Source organism: Phyllostomus discolor, chromosome 14 (genome assembly GCF_004126475.2).
Source record: "Phyllostomus discolor isolate MPI-MPIP mPhyDis1 chromosome 14, mPhyDis1.pri.v3, whole genome shotgun sequence".
Lineage (NCBI taxonomy): Eukaryota > Metazoa > Chordata > Mammalia > Chiroptera > Phyllostomidae > Phyllostomus > Phyllostomus discolor.
The window spans coordinates 6,314,030-6,329,663 of NC_040916.2; the positions used below are offsets into that span (position 1 = coordinate 6,314,030).

General features: G+C 37.0%; 1 protein-coding gene across 6 annotated transcripts; it reads left to right on the forward strand.

Annotated features, from left to right (window-relative positions):
- The first annotated feature begins 3,165 nt into the window (after nucleotides 1–3,165).
- C4BPB (complement component 4 binding protein beta) lies at nucleotides 3,166–12,859 on the forward strand. 6 transcript variants are annotated; one of them, XM_036015435.1, is made up of 7 exons: nucleotides 3,166–4,263; nucleotides 4,694–4,895; nucleotides 5,457–5,630; nucleotides 6,800–6,976; nucleotides 11,171–11,264; nucleotides 11,969–12,095; nucleotides 12,648–12,859. In XM_036015435.1, the coding sequence occupies exons 2-7, from the start codon at nucleotides 4,838–4,840 to the stop codon at nucleotides 12,789–12,791; spliced, it is 774 nt and encodes a 257-aa protein (XP_035871328.1). In that variant the 5' UTR covers nucleotides 3,166–4,263; nucleotides 4,694–4,837; the 3' UTR covers nucleotides 12,792–12,859. The 6 variants fall into 6 exon arrangements, with proteins under 6 accessions (XP_035871328.1, XP_035871329.1, XP_035871331.1 ...); XM_036015436.1 differs by lacking the exon at nucleotides 3,166–4,263 and having other exon boundaries at nucleotides 4,301–4,895; nucleotides 5,460–5,630; XM_036015438.1 differs by lacking the exon at nucleotides 3,166–4,263 and having other exon boundaries at nucleotides 4,301–4,895; nucleotides 11,969–12,079; nucleotides 12,648–12,725.
- Nucleotides 12,860–15,634: the final 2,775 nt, after the last annotated feature.

The window sequence follows — 15,634 nt, forward strand, 5'->3', positions numbered from 1 at the left end:
AACTGGTAGACTCCTGCCTTTATCAAGTTTATTTGCATGTCAAGATATCAGTGGGATCATTGCAGTTGTGCATTATTGACATTCTAAAGCTTTATTAATTTATTTAACAAATATTCAATGATTACCGTTTGGTTGCCATACAATAGCTAAGTTAAAGTCCCTGTCCTTTTTATGGAGTTTATTATTGGAAAGGAAAAAGTAAACGGCAGTTCTGGAACCCATCCCTCCCTATTGGGAATGCCTTCCCTTTTATGAATAACCTTGACCAAAACCATGATTAGGTAATAGTTATGTAAATGTTTATGGTAAAGAAACTTTGAACACTCTCTTTAGGGTCAGTAGCAATAGAGATAAAATGAAATGTTCATAATAACAGTAGAACAATTGTAAGTTCTATAGTCCAAGGCATCTGATAGGATGAAAATGATTTATCAATTCTTCAAGTTTGCAATAAAGTGAGACACAGTGGTTTTAAGTATTGCTAAATATACTGAGCTTTAGCAATATATGTGGAGGAGTAACAATAATGAGGTTGTCAATGGTGTAATTTCCTTAGATCACTAAGCAACTTTGCAAATGTTTTCTTATTCAGCAATCAGCCCATCATTTCTAGAAGGCTGGGAGGGTGTGGCATCATTCATCCTGTTTTACAAATAGGTGAACGAACACCCTTATTGAGCGGTCCATCTTGAAATTGGTGGAGTTTTTATCAAAGCCCATAGCTCAGAACAAGGTAAACCATAAGATTTGGAATGGTGAGGGCTCGACAAACACAACATAGTACTATTTTTGTATATAGCTGGAAACTTAACAAATATATCAGGCTTAGAAAATGACTATTCAAAAAGTGCTCCATTACTTGCTTGATTTCTGTAACCTTATTTATTATATAATGTCTTAAACCTCTCCAGGTGCTTCCTTGGGGACTCACTGTTAGGAGGGTCAGCCTTCAGGCTCACTAGCTTGTCCTGGTTGGTGACAACCCTTCTGGCCCTTCCTGTGTCAGTCTGGCTATCACTTGTTTTTATGTACTATGGTCTTGATGTATTCTGCACTATCCAACCTATATTCTTTGTCTTGAACTTATTTGAAAATTTGGTAAAAGCCAAAGACTCCCCAGAAAAAGGTACACATATAAGTTTTGCATTCAGTTTTTGGAGGTCATAAGTTCCTGAAACCCATCCCTGAAAGGCAGGGTACCAAACCAGGAGCTTGATAATACACACACACTCACCATCTCCCTTTCTTTGACATAAAAAAGTCAAGAGATATCCATTTGATACTAACTTTTTTAAGCAGAGGAGGAGAATATATGAAATTCTGAAATGTTCACATTCTTTTTTGCTGGGTCTTGTGGAATATTTAAGAATTTGAATGGATTGTAGTAATTATAGAGAGTGATATTTTATTTTTCTGAAAAACTTCAAGACACAGTCTTATTTTATTCTCAGTAAGCTCATGCGAGCTGTGTTATTTTAATCATTAGAGGCAGAACTCTCTTCTGAATTCCCAAAGGCATTTAAATGCTCTTGTTGGTTGTATGCAATAACTTATCTGTGAAAACCAGGTCAGATTCTATAGAGGAATTTATCTTGCAATTAAGTGACATAATTTCAAAAGCAGAGGGACTCTTGGGAAGCAGCATTCCAAATCTAATGAGACCTAGGCTCAGAAAAGTTAATGACCTTCATTGACCATCCAGCCCACATTCAGAACACATCTTGTTGACCTGTTTGGGTTTTCTTTGTTAGTGATCTGCTTACCTTATTGTTTAAATTCAGTTTTGACTTCCTAGGATCTCCCCTTTCTCATTCATTGCCTTTGAGAATTTATGGGTGGGACGGGAAAGAGTCTCTGGGCCCATCATTTGTAGAAGGCTGGAGAGTCTGGCATTATTCACCCTGTTTTATAAATTCTGCACTTGATCTATTACCCTAGTTCTCCAGAACACTGGATTAGATCAAATTATACTTAATATTCAAAGGTCTAGAAGTGTCTACAATGCTCATTTATTAATTTATTTAAACTTGGACACACATAATAATACATGTAATTCTATAGTCCCTTATGAAATCACAAAATCTAAATAGGTTTGAAAACAAAGTTTTCTTCTAGTTTATTTGACAGCAAAACCTGACCTGAACTTTGAGGGTATTTATAGTCTGTATGTATCCCACTTAGTATAAATATATTATACATTTCATAGAGAAATATTAGTAAGACAATATTATAAGAAATAGAGTACCTTTGTAAAGTTCTAATAATTCTGAATCTGAAATAAACCATTGGATGAAAGTTATTTGCAATTATTTCCTGTAATACTCTATTTTATGCCCAGATTTAGAAATAGATAAAACTTTATTTTACTTTTGAAAATAATTTGTTGTACAATCACTATGTGTATTAGGTACTGGGATATATATCTTCCTCAAGAATTTGAATATGTGTTATATTAGAAAAATAACTCAAAACTTGTAACCAAGTGAAAAAGGATCACCAGAGAAATTTTTCAGGGGATTATTGAGTATTCTTTAGTAGACCCTCTCTGGGGATTATCAATTCTCTAGAAATTACACAGAGGTGTATTGTAGGAGACCATTCTGCATGGCATGGGCCCAGCTCCCACTCGGAGATGCACAGGACCCACACCCACAGATAGGTTCTCCCATGGGGAATCAGGCCTGCACTGTACCTAGGCCACTTTGAGACTTGCTTTTGCTAAAACTCCCTCACATTGAATTGAGCAGCAAACATTTACTGCAAAGTAACTTCCTAAAATCCATGCTAAACCTTCCAAGGATGAGTGTAACTGGTTCAACCACTTTTCCCTTTTCATTTGCAAATATCCTTCTGTGATGTGATTATCAGCATTGGCTCCTTTGTTTTCTGTAAAAGGGAACCACCTAAAGCGAACCTGTGCATGGTAAATGAGGGTCATGTAATGCGCCCAGAGAAAAGAAATAAAGGCCTGTCATGACAGAGGCCACGGCTTTTTTCTCCTCTTGAGAGAAAAAGCCATGCTCGCCCTTTTCCTCCACCGGACTCAGGAGTCTGTGTGAATGTCTTGTGTTTCATCCACAATGTGGCGGACCCCACGAGCCAGATCCTCATCAGCATATAACTTTGGTTGTCTTTCTATTAACTAGGCTTTATTTATAACTATAAAGATAGAGGTTAATTTATAGAAGATGAGTAGGAATGGAAGTGATTCTTTTCTGAGAACATTCTGATCACAGCAAAGCAAGTGAATTTTGTCCAATAGATTCAATTAATTCTCATCAATTAGAAAAGCTATTTCCAAATGTTAGTTTGTTGCCCTGTATGATGAAAACCAGTTTTACATCTACTGAAAAAGTGATTTCAGAATGACTTTGCCTGACTGCCTGTATGTAAATCTTTGTTGCCCAAGTTCTTTTTTGAACTAGGTGTAGCATTTTAATGGTCCATTCATTAATTGACTTGAGGAAAATCTTTGACACATACTTATTTTATATTTACATGAGTGACATGTTGCTAACTTTTTGACAATTATACTTTAAAAAGTGTTTTCACTCTAGGAACTCATATATTAGTGAACCAAATAGAAGACTTGGAAAAACCTTAAAGACAGTATACGTTAAATGATAAATTATCAGTGTGGATTTGAGAGGCAGGGGTAGAGTTTCTGGATGAGTGTGTTTTTTTTATCTATTCTACATTGTCTTTTATTCATTTAGCAGGTAATTCTCCTTTGCATTCTGGAATACAGAGGAAGGGAACACACACACACATGAGGCACACTACCTGCCCTGGAGTTAACAGTTTAGTGTGGGAGAAAGACATGAACAAGTCATTACAAAGTAATGCTAATGGGTACGGAAGAGAATGACACTTGAGACCTTACCATATCCTTGTTTTATATTTATTATAATGCTTTATATTAACTATTTTTATACCTAAAATTTTGTACAAACTTTACCCCAATTTTATAATTGGAACATGGACAGCCAGCTAACTGCTGTAATAGTCATGAACAAGAAGCTATGAAAGCCCCAAAGAAACTGAGACAAAAGCATTCTCCTCATCTCTCTGAGTTCATTTTGTTGACTCTAAACTCAGGCCAAATCCTGCCCCACAAAGGCCCACAGAATGGGAAGCTTGGCACAGGCCTGGCTACGATGAGGACAATGTGTCGCGGCAGGACTTTTGAGTTCTCGTGAGGTTTGGAATTAATCAGGACCAGCTCCTTGTTGGAAAGCCATAAATCTGAAAGATCAGAGACAGGTAAGGTTAGCTGAATTCCTTGGGCTTTCAGTCTTCAGGGCCGCTCACAGCCTTAGGGTATCTGGTATTTGAGAAAGGGGTATGGACTAGCACCTGAAGTTGGGTTTTGCTTGGGAAAGCATCAGGGATTGGCACCCCTGCCTCCACCCACAATGCTAAAGAGGGTTTCAGAAGGTAGACTTTAAACATTGGCAAATATTGACAGAAGTGAAGGTCATGGCAAGACCATTGGCCCGCTTCTGTTGGTGGAAGCCTGTAGTTCAAAGGGACTGGTCAACTGGCTTTGCCTGGGCAATTTCTGAAACTAAGTTTTAAAACTGCCAGCAATTTTACCACCCCTTTGTGGTTTTACAAAGTCCCTCCCTGTGCCAAATTCCTTACAGCTGTTCTTTTTTCCTGTTACAAGATTTTTTTCTTTCATTTTTTCCAGGGAAGAGGAATCAATACAACCACTTCTCTAGGAGACCAGTGGTTGGTTGGTCTGATCTTAAGCAGTGTTAGAAGATCTGTTTTGACCCAAACCAGGTGTCTTGGCTGGGTTAATTCCAGCCTGGGTCAAGCAATTGATCACAAGATGTTTTTTCGGTTTGTGTGCTCTCTTGTGGTTGTGTGGCTGATTTCTGGCTCAGATGGTATGTATACTTTTCTTAAGCTCGATTTTCAAGGCATTTGCTATCAGTTTGTAGGTTATGAGGCATTCTGTCTAGGGTTCTAATAAAATTTAAATCAATGAAATGCATTTGCCTTACTGAAAAATCTTAAATTACTTGGCTGAATTCTCTGAACTACATTAGGGGCTTAGTAAATATTTCATGACAATCCTGCTCTGTCAGTGGGTGGCTACCTGTTTACTTTTGCCTTCCCTTCTAGGAGCAAAAACAGTACCAGTGTCAAAATCTGGAGAGGCCTTGTATGTTATAAACTCAGGACTGCCATTTGGAAAGGGGATTGTTTCTTTAGGAGTGGACAACTTATGGCTGAATTTGAGTGAAATCCCTGTTATCCTTTTGAAAACAAATCTTTGGGAATTCTTGGGTAGGGAGGGATGTGGATGGACATGGACATGGAAGAGCACAAGGAATCAGAATCACTAATCCAGCAAGAGGATAGTCAAAGTTGGGGGAGGGGATCTAATGAGGGCTTCCTCACAGCACAGGATGTCCTAGGTGAATCTGTTTCCATTTTCCTTCCAGCGGAGAGCTGTCCAGAACTTCCCCCAGTGGACAACAGCGTATTTGTTGCAAAAGAGATGAAAGGACAAATTTGGGGGGCTTACTTTTGTCTTAAGGGTTACCACCTAGTAGGAGAGAGAAACCTTTTTTGCAATGCCTCTAAGGAATGGAACGCCTCCATTCCCAAGTGCCGCTGTAAGTTTAATCTTTCTGCTTCTTTGTCTATCTTGTCATCCCACTGTATTCTTTCACATCCTGCCTCCAGTAGTCCATGTTAACACTTTATAAGAAAAAATTCCCAACTTTTAGGAATCCATTTTTAATGCATTCTAGTGATGGAACTTCTTTCAGATGGTACATGATCAGCTCTTATAGACTCAATCACCCCTACAAGAAGGAAAGAATTTCTGTCATATAATAAAATGACTTTTGGGAGGCTACAATTTATTTAATACCATACTGCCTTAGAATTTTTATATTATAAAAATTTTGCAATAGTATATTATAAAAATTTTAAACTTACACAAAAAACAGATGAGGAAAATGAACTCATGTCCTCATCACCCAGCTTCAGTAAGTATCCACACACAACTAATCTTTCTTCATCTACAATTCTGCTTTGCATTGTTATTTTGAAGTAAATATATCATACCATTTTATTTCATTATTATGTAACTTTGAACTGGGAAATATTTATGTTCTTATTTTACAAATGTGGTAACTGAAATCCAAGTGATTTGCTCAGGTTCACAAAACGCATTTGTGCTGGCTGTAGAGATGGAGAAGTAGTCTGGATTCTCTTTATTATTACTGCTTTTAGGAATAGTTGGATTAGTTTTCTTTTATACCAGAATGAAGCACAGCGACATGTTTGCTTTTTATTCATATGACCAAATCCACATCTCTCTGCATTCTCTCCTGTTTTTCCACTTGGGAGAACAAAATGAAGTTAAAAATGATGAGTAATGTATATATTTGGCTGGATAAAGGGGAAGGAAACATTTGCTTCAAACATAGGCTCAAGAGTTTTGAGCAATGCTTTACATAACAGGATGAGGAACATGCTATTGGTAATTTCCAATTATATGCTTAATTACTTTTAGAAGTTCAACTGCCAGTTGTCACTCTTGTGCATGACCAAGACTGTTTCTGCCTCACTTAGGCCAACCCACTCACATAGGCAACCCAATGCAGTACCACATCCTATATTGATAAGGTTTGGTACCATGTGCCAGTCTCCACTAAAAAAGTGCACTTTTAGTTGTAATTTCCTGTATTCTCAGTGAAGCGTGGGAGAGGTCTAGTGTTTGCTGTGTTGGATTTCATCCTGGCCCTTTCAGATCACTGCCTGTTTTCTTCTCCAGTGGGCCACTGTCCTGACCCTGTGCTGGTAAATGGTGAGGTTAGTGCCCTGGGGCCTGTGAATGTGAGTGACAAAATCACGTTAAAGTGCAATGAGCAGTACATCCTCAAGGGCAGCAATTGGAGCCAGTGCGGAGAGGACCACACCTGGGTGCCACCTCTTCCAGTCTGCAGAAGCAGTAAGTACAGCAGAAACAAATGCAAATCCCAAAGATGCTGATCAGAAGTGACACTTTAGGCATTTGCCATATCTCTTCAATACTTTCCTCTTTTTTTTATATCTGGGAAGGGTTTAGGATCTAAAAGTCAACCAAGAAACAAGTGGAGCCCACAGACCAGAGCCTCAGTTCAGGGAGTGTATTGCAGTGAAGTGAGCAGCATCTAAATAGTAAACAACACTCTTTTTCTTTTCTCAACTAGGATTCCTGTTCTACTAGGTCCAATACAGAGTAGTTTGGGACATCTGACTATTGTCTTTTATTTCAAGATACTGACTTAAAGTTTTATTTGAAAAATGCACAAAAATATAAAAAAAAGACCATAACTCATCCATTACAAAATTATATAAAATAAGAATTGAAAGTACCTTCTCTATCACTATACGCACAGCTCTTAGAGGTCATTGGTTGGGTGCGTTTATTTCATGCCTTTTTAAAAATACTTATGCAGACATTTTTTTTCTGCTATCTCCCTGAGTAGGGTGATTTTTTTATTATTGTTCAATTATAGTTGTCCCTCTTTTCCCCACATTACTCTCCCCCTGCCCTATCCACACCCACCTCCCACATTCAATCCGCACTGCCCCCCCATTTTCTTTGTCCATGAGTCCTTTATACATGTTCCTATGCAGACATAGTAAATAAACAAATGCTCATACATACTACCTACACACAGACTTCCAAAAATGGAACTTTGTTATACATATTTAAAAAATTGCTTTTTATATAACAATATACATGGAAATCTTTTAAAGATCAGTGTGTATAACTCTATTTTCTCCTTTTTAATAACTGCATGTAGATATGCCATAACTTGTTCTACTTCTCTCATATTGATGGTTATTTTCATATTTTTGCTACTACAAACAATGCTAAAATATTATTATATGTATGTATACACATACATAAACCTTAATATTATTTCTATAGTATAGATTCCTAGAGTGATTGCTGACTCACAGGCTATCATTAGTTGGAAAATATACTTAACAGGTTCAAAATTCTCCTATAAACTTTATTCTTGAATACAAAATACTATGAGAAATCAATATTTTACTTTCTAGTAATAATTATTAGGTGAATACTGAAATGTAAAAAAAATCCATCAATGAGGCCTATATGAAAATTTACTGAAGGACATAAAATAAGACTTGAGTAAAAGAAAAGCTATGCCATGGTCCTGTATGGGCAGACTTGGTATTACAGTGTAATCCTTACCAGAATTTTACATTAAAAAAATGAAACAAAAAATTAATTTAAAAATTTAATTTGGAACAGTATATACCTTAACACTGTAAATTTATTTATTTAAAGAAAATTTTTTAAAGAGTAGTTTTATAATAAAACCGAGAGGGAGGTACAGAGATTTCTCATATACTCCCTACCCCTACACACGTATAGCCTCCTCCATTATCAACATAACTCACCAGAATGGTGCATTTTTTACCAAGGATGAATCTACATTAACACATGATCACCCCAAACCTGTAGGTTATGAGGTTTATTTTTGGTGGGTACATTCAGTGGGTTTGGACAAAAGCATAATAACATATATCCATCATTTATAGTATCAGACAGAGTCTTTTCACTGCTCTCAAAATCCTCTATGCTCTGCCTATTCATCTCTCTACTTCTCCCACCACTCTCAAGCACTGGTATTTTTATTGTTTCAATAGTTTTGCCTTTTCTAGAATGTCATATAATTGTTATCATGTAGTATGTAGCCTTTTCAGATTTGCTTATTTCTCTTTATAATATGCATGTAAGGTTCATCCATGTCTTTTCATGGTTTGATAGCTCATTTTTTTTATTGCTGAATATTATGTCATTTCTGGATGAATCACAGTTTATTTATCCATTCACCTCTGAAGGGCATCTTGGCTGCTTCCAGGTTTTGGTAATTATGGATAAAGCTGCTGTAGACATTGTGTGCAGGTGTTTGGGTGGACATGTTTTTAACTCCCTCAGGTAAGTACTGAGGGGTAAAAGTGCTGGATCATATGGTAAACAAGAACCTTAGGGAAACATTTAGTGCTGTAGAAGAAGTTTACAGATAGAAAATTCCAAAATTATCCCCAGATTATTTACATTTCTCAAATTTATGAAATATGAAACCCTACTAATAATTAGAGAAATGGATATTAAAATTAGATAAAAATATTTACTGATCAGATTAGCTAAAAACTGATTTCATCTAATATTCAATATATGAGGCAGTAGCCACTTAACTCAGTGAAAGTGATATCAATCTTTGGATGCATTTTGGTAATAGCTATTAAAGTAATAAACAGGCAGTTTAAAAGTACAAACTATATATATTATTTAGAGAGTTTAGGGTTACTTAAAACTTACATATTATATACTTCATGCTGTTAAGTTAAAATATATAAAATTATTTACATCATTAGCTTGACACAGGTTTAAAGTGTTTATTTTTTGTAGGCTCTATTTTACTCTCCTTTAATTCAGTAGTTTCTGCCCTAGCTCCAAAATTCAGGATCTCTGTACTTTTATTAGTTCATTGCCCAGTTCTAGGGAGAGCTCCATAGGTCCCCAAATAAAGCAGATTCTTTTCTGTTTAGACCTAAGATCCACATCATCTCCTTCAGTTCAAAACTGTACCTTATACCTGGCCAGCGTGGCTCAGTTGGTTGGAACATTGTCTTGTAACTAAAAGGTTGTGGGTTCAATTTCTGGTCATGGACATACCTATGTTGTGGGTTCACTCCCCAGTCCAGGTGCATACAATCCCTGGTCCAGGTGCATATGGGAGGCAACCAGTTTATGTTTCTCTCTTTAATTGATGTTTCTTTTTCTCTCTCTCTGCTTTCCTCTCTCTCTAAAAGCAATAAAAAAATGTCCTTGGTGAGGATAAAAAAAAAAACAAAATAGAACAAAACAAAAAACGGTACCCTTAAGTCACCAGGAAAACCCTATCTAAACTGGAGTTCCTTAATCAACTCATTAAAATTCTTTTTCCTTTCCTCTTTTGAACTCAGTTTTTGATTTTTTAGCAATGCTCAAGTAATGTATCTTTGTTGTAAAAAAAATTCAGAAAGTAAAAAAAGGAAACATATAATTACCTATAAACCAACAACCCAGTGATAACAGAGTACTTTGATATATAATTTTCAGTCATTTTTATTCATATATGTTTGTGTAATGGTGTTTTACAAAAATAGTATTATACAGGGTCCAGCAGAAGTAAGGCTTGCTTGAGTGTGGTGGGCAGGGCAATAATATGGGTGTAATAATTTATAATTTTAATTTGAACATATGACTTAAAATGTCATATGGTGTGCTTGACTTTGATATTGTTATGTTACAGAATTCCATGCTTACGCTTTTGTAATAAAAAAGGGCATTATTTGTGCTGGACCCTGTATTATATATACTCTTTTTATGTTTTGCTGTTTTTACTCAGCTATTTGTGTTGAAGACCTTTATGTTTCAGTAAATAATTACACCTATATAATTATTCTTGATTTCATCTTTTATCTTAATCAACATATTTAGATTCAGTCTCAGAGCTGAGAAGACCTTCGAGATAATATCACTTAACCTGCTCAACTTACAGGTTAGAAAGGAAGCCAAGAGGGACAGAATGACTTCTTTCATGCCGTATGGTTATTGGAAAAGCCAGAACCAAAACTCACAACATCTAGTGCCTCCTCCAGCTCTCATTCCACAGTTCTGTTACAGACTCATTTTCAATGCTCACAGCTCTGTTCTTTTTTGACGAAGCTCTCACATTGTATAATTTTGTCCCACAGAGGATGTCAACCTCCATCTGAGCTCACAGTATTTATCTCCTGTGTCAGGGAGTTACTTCTTCTACTTCTACTTATGATCTAAATTTTCCTTTCTTGTGCACTGGCAATTAGCATTTCTATAACTTAAACTTTCTTTCCTTGAGCTCCTGCCAATCAGAAGATACTCTCAAATCACTAATGACTTAGGATGAGCCAGGAGGGTTTTTTTCTGTGAACAAATATGATTTTAACCAGAAGGAAATGAATGGAGACCATGTCCCTAGATCCCACGTGTGCTGCTATAAAGATGGCAGGTGCTGGCATAGACAGTCACACTTAGGGGTGCTGTTAATTGACTGTAACTGGACTTCGAAACTGTCAATCCTATACCTCTGTCTCTCAGAACACTGTGGCCCTCCTGGATATCCAGCTGATGGCTATTTTGAAGGAAGCGATTTCAGCTCAGGATCTACCATTACTTATAAATGTGAAAAAGGGTAAGTGTATACAGCCTTTCAACTACATGATCTTGCCTATTAACTAGTAGCATTGTTTTGGGGAATGTCTCAGTCAGTCTCAAGCTAGTCCCCTGATTCCCTGCTGCTCGAGATTCTGAAAGCATTCTAATTTTGAGAGCTGCCTTAGCCCACTTCCAGCTCCACCCAATCAGCAGAAGATAGACTAATTCTCCTGTTTATCCTAATTAAAGTATCACTTTTTTTCTCATTCTATACCCCCAACAAACTTTGCAGTCAACTCTCATGTTTTTTTCTGATTAAAAGCTGCACGTCCTTTTTAGCCAGCTCACTAAGATTATTCGAAGGCTGTCTCTATTTAGTTTTCTTCTCCTTTTTACAACACAGATGATAGATGGCTTTTAAAGTTACTAAATAAAGAGCTTCTTCCTTTACCCTCCCCACCCAAAAACTGTCTGTGTAAGCACACTATGCAGAATCTGTCACTTCTGCCTCTTGTACGGGTTGATTCATCACTTGGGTCCTCTCCATGCCTCAGGGGAGTGGTTTTATTCCTTACTGCTTTGTAATACTGAAATAACTTAAGCATGCTTTTTGTATCAGGGGTAGAGAGATGAGATCTATCACAATATGAAACATTGAGATACAACAACACTAAACCAGCCTTTTGCCTAAGTGAGAAGGTGGAAAGGCTTAGTGTTGTTGCCATTCTAATTCCTGTTCAGATACCGTTTGGTGGGCACACGAGACCAGCAATGCATTGATGGAGAGTGGAACAGTGAACTTCCAGCCTGTGAATTGATCCAAGAACCTCCCAAACCAGCTCTTCAGATTGAATATGAGAAGGCACTTGTAGGTATTAGGCTCTTGCCTGTCTTGTTCACAGCTGTATCTCCAGGGCCTGGCATTGCTTCTGGCATGTGCTTAGTAAATATCTGTTTAATTTGGGATGTTTTTGAATGGCTTGGCCTTGGCCTGATTGTAGAATGGGGCTCATAAACTAGTAACTTAAAACTTTTTATAAATTGTAGTTCCCATTTGCCACCACTATCACTAATACTCACTGGTAGGAGTTGTTGTCTTCTGTGCTTTATAGAGCTAGGAACATAAATAAACTCATGTCTTTGACTTGGAAGTATTGCTGTGAAAAGTCTTTAAAGTTCTTCTAGACTCTAAAACACAGTGACAGATCAATTTTCATTGAGGCCTCTTTTTCAGTTTATATTTATTCCTGGGATACTAATAAGTATATTTAAGCATCATGTTTAAGACCCAGGTCCCTACTTAAGTTAGTCTGGTTCTGAGCCCCTCCCTGTTCAGGGACCTGTGCACTGTTCATCTTCAGGGTATTGAGCTGGGTCTCAGTTCTTTAGTTGTAATTTACAATTTTTTTTCTTTCTTCAGCTTGCCTTTAAAGAGAGTAAAGAACTTTGCAAAGCCACAGAGAACTTTATGCAAAGATTAAAGGAAAGTGGCTTAACAATGGAGGAAGTAAAAATTTTTCTGGAAGTGAAGAAAGCTGAGTTGGAGGCAAAAATGTTTTCCTGACATTGTATCTGAGCAGACTGGGTAAACAAAATGTACCTATGAATAAATTTCCCTCTTGGTTCTGAAATCAATTTTGGAATTTTCTCTTATTGGACTGAAAAGCAACTTCATAGTGATCAACTGCAGTTGTATAGTGCACTGTGTGTATGGGTATGTGTGTATTGTATGGGAAGATCAAATATGGTGGTTGTCTGTTTAAGACCAAAATTTGCAACACATTAATGGAGAGTGAAGGGTTTATTTTCCTGTTTTTGTAAAGAAAGTGGGAAGCTCAGATCATAGCTAAGAGGTATGCCTCATATTAATATGAGACAGGAATGATGAGGCAAAAATTCACCTCAGATTAACTAAAACTTATGAGGTGAAAATTAACCTTTCATTTTGGGAAAATGGACTCAGAACAGTTGTATCTTAAATGACCCATTGAGGAAAAAGTTGAATTAGACTCTCTCCTGAGTCTCCCCTATGTTCTGTTTGTGAAGCCAGGTTTCCAAATCTTCTGCAGTAATGTTGTTCACTGCCTTTGGGATGAAACCCACCTTGCATGGTAAATTTGAGATGGTGCAGCACAAGTAAGTACAGGGTCTGGCACAAATAATCCCATTTTTTATCCCCAAATCTTGTATTACAAAATCGCAAGGATGGAATTCTATAACATAACAATGTCACATTCAAGCACACCATATGACCTTTTAGGTGAAATGCTCAAATTAAAACTATAAATTATTACACCCAGATTATTACCCTATCAACAACATTCAAGCAGGCCTTACTTCTGCTTGACACTATATATTCTTTTCTTTTTTTGAGGGCAAAAGACAACTAGAATCCCAAGGTTTTCCTGTCAAGATGTCATACTGAGCTGATATCACAGGCTTCTTTCATCTCATATTCTGCCTTTTACTTAAAACACAGGGAAATCTGGGTAAAATACAAACAAAATATATGAGAGCTTGAAATAATAGAAAATCTCTAGGTGAAGTTACAAAGGAGGACGAAGATGGACTCTCAAATAGCTCACAGTCTTTAAGTAGACAGAAGACATAGATAACCATGTCATTAAATCATGATGGTAAGAATGAAGTAAACACTTCCACAGAACTCTGTGCTATGGGAGCTCATAGGTGAGGGGGATGACTTCCATTTGGGGAGAGGAGGAGGTGGGAAAATTCTCAAGGAAAAGGTCATAGTTATTTGAGCCATTAAAAATTAGGGAGTTAGAGACAACGATTAGGGAGGAGACATTCCAAATGGAAAAAAATTGAGCAATGTATTAAGAGAGTCATGAGATTTTTAGTCAATCCTAGGATTTATCTAACTTGAGCAAAATTTTTTTAAAATTTGAAGCTATTCATTATATTTTTGCCTAGATTGTCTGCAGTAGCAAGACCTTGTGAGCATTTAAAATGTCCAATCTTGGAGAAATTTAAATAAACTATGATACATCAAATGTAATGCAGCCTTTTATAGGGTTAATTCTGGATAGAAAATCTTAAAAATATAATCTAAAAAAGAATACAGAATAACAAATATGTATGATTATATTTATTAAAACCTTTATTCTTATAGAAAAGATCAGGTAATACTAGGCACAGATGAAAACGGTTGTCTTAAATGGTGAAATTACAGGTGTATATTCTTTTAAACTTCTTTAATCTTTTAAATTGAGTTTTTAATGTTAATTTTTAAGAGATTCTATGAAGAGGCAGGGAATATGGGGCCTGTTTAGAGAATAGCTCATCGTCTGAATTGGCCTGGATAAAGCATGGGAAGTGAGAGAAAAGGCTAGAAAGATCCATTACAGTGAGTTTACAGAGACTTTTAAAGGGTGTATTAGAGAAATTAAACTTTAGTTGGTAGGCAGTGGGTAGAGATGAAAGACTTTCAGGCGAGGAAATGATGAGGACAGAGCACAATATTTCATTACAGCAGGTGGAAGTAGGAAAAGAACTGAAACGGAAAATCCCCTGCAATGGTCCACACAAGAGATGACGATGCCTGAACTGGTTTGATGGCAGTAGAAATAGAAAAGAAACAGCAGATAGAAAGGACATTGCAAAATCCAGTAAGAACAGCATGTCAACTGATTGAATGCTTGAGGATGAAGGAGAGGAAGGGTTTGAAGGAGTGCCTGAAATTTTATTACTGAGAGCTTGGATTAGTGTTGGGGTGAGAAGGTGAAGCTTCTGGGCACAAAACAAGAAGTGCCTCTTTGGATGTGCTGAATAAGGTGCTTGTAAGGTGTCCCATGGGCAGCAAAGATATGAGTCTGCATTTAGGAGAGTAGTCAGAGATGAAGATGTGGTTATGGGATAGTTCTCTTGTGGGAAATGAAGCCAGAGGAGCAGGTAGGGTAAATGAAGATGTGAAGAAAAATGTTTTTAAAAAGAAGAACCAGTTATATTTGGAGACGAGAAGGAAGAAGTGAGGTAACAACAACTAAGAAAGAGCAATTAGTAAGGTTGGGGACTCGGAAGGTTGGGGTGATGGAAGCCAAGGAGAAGAGAGTTTCAGAGAGGAGATGATGAGCAGTGTTCTGAGCTGCTGAGAAAATCATAAGAGATAAGTTAAAGGAATTTTGGACTTGGAAACAAGAGCAGGCCTCAAAGAGGTCTGCCAGGGATGGTGGGAAGCAGCCAAAAGCAGGGGTGTGGAGTGGTTGGTGAGAAAGAGTAGGGAAGAAACATAGGAGCCTTTTTTTGAGAAATTGAGCATCTCACAAAAGAAGTGAAATGGTGTTTGGAGTTTCAGCAAGATTAAGGGAACATTTCAGAATGAAAGACACATTGAAAATAAGGAAAAGAACAAACAAATCTTCTGAAGCAGGAGTGAATAGGAGAGAA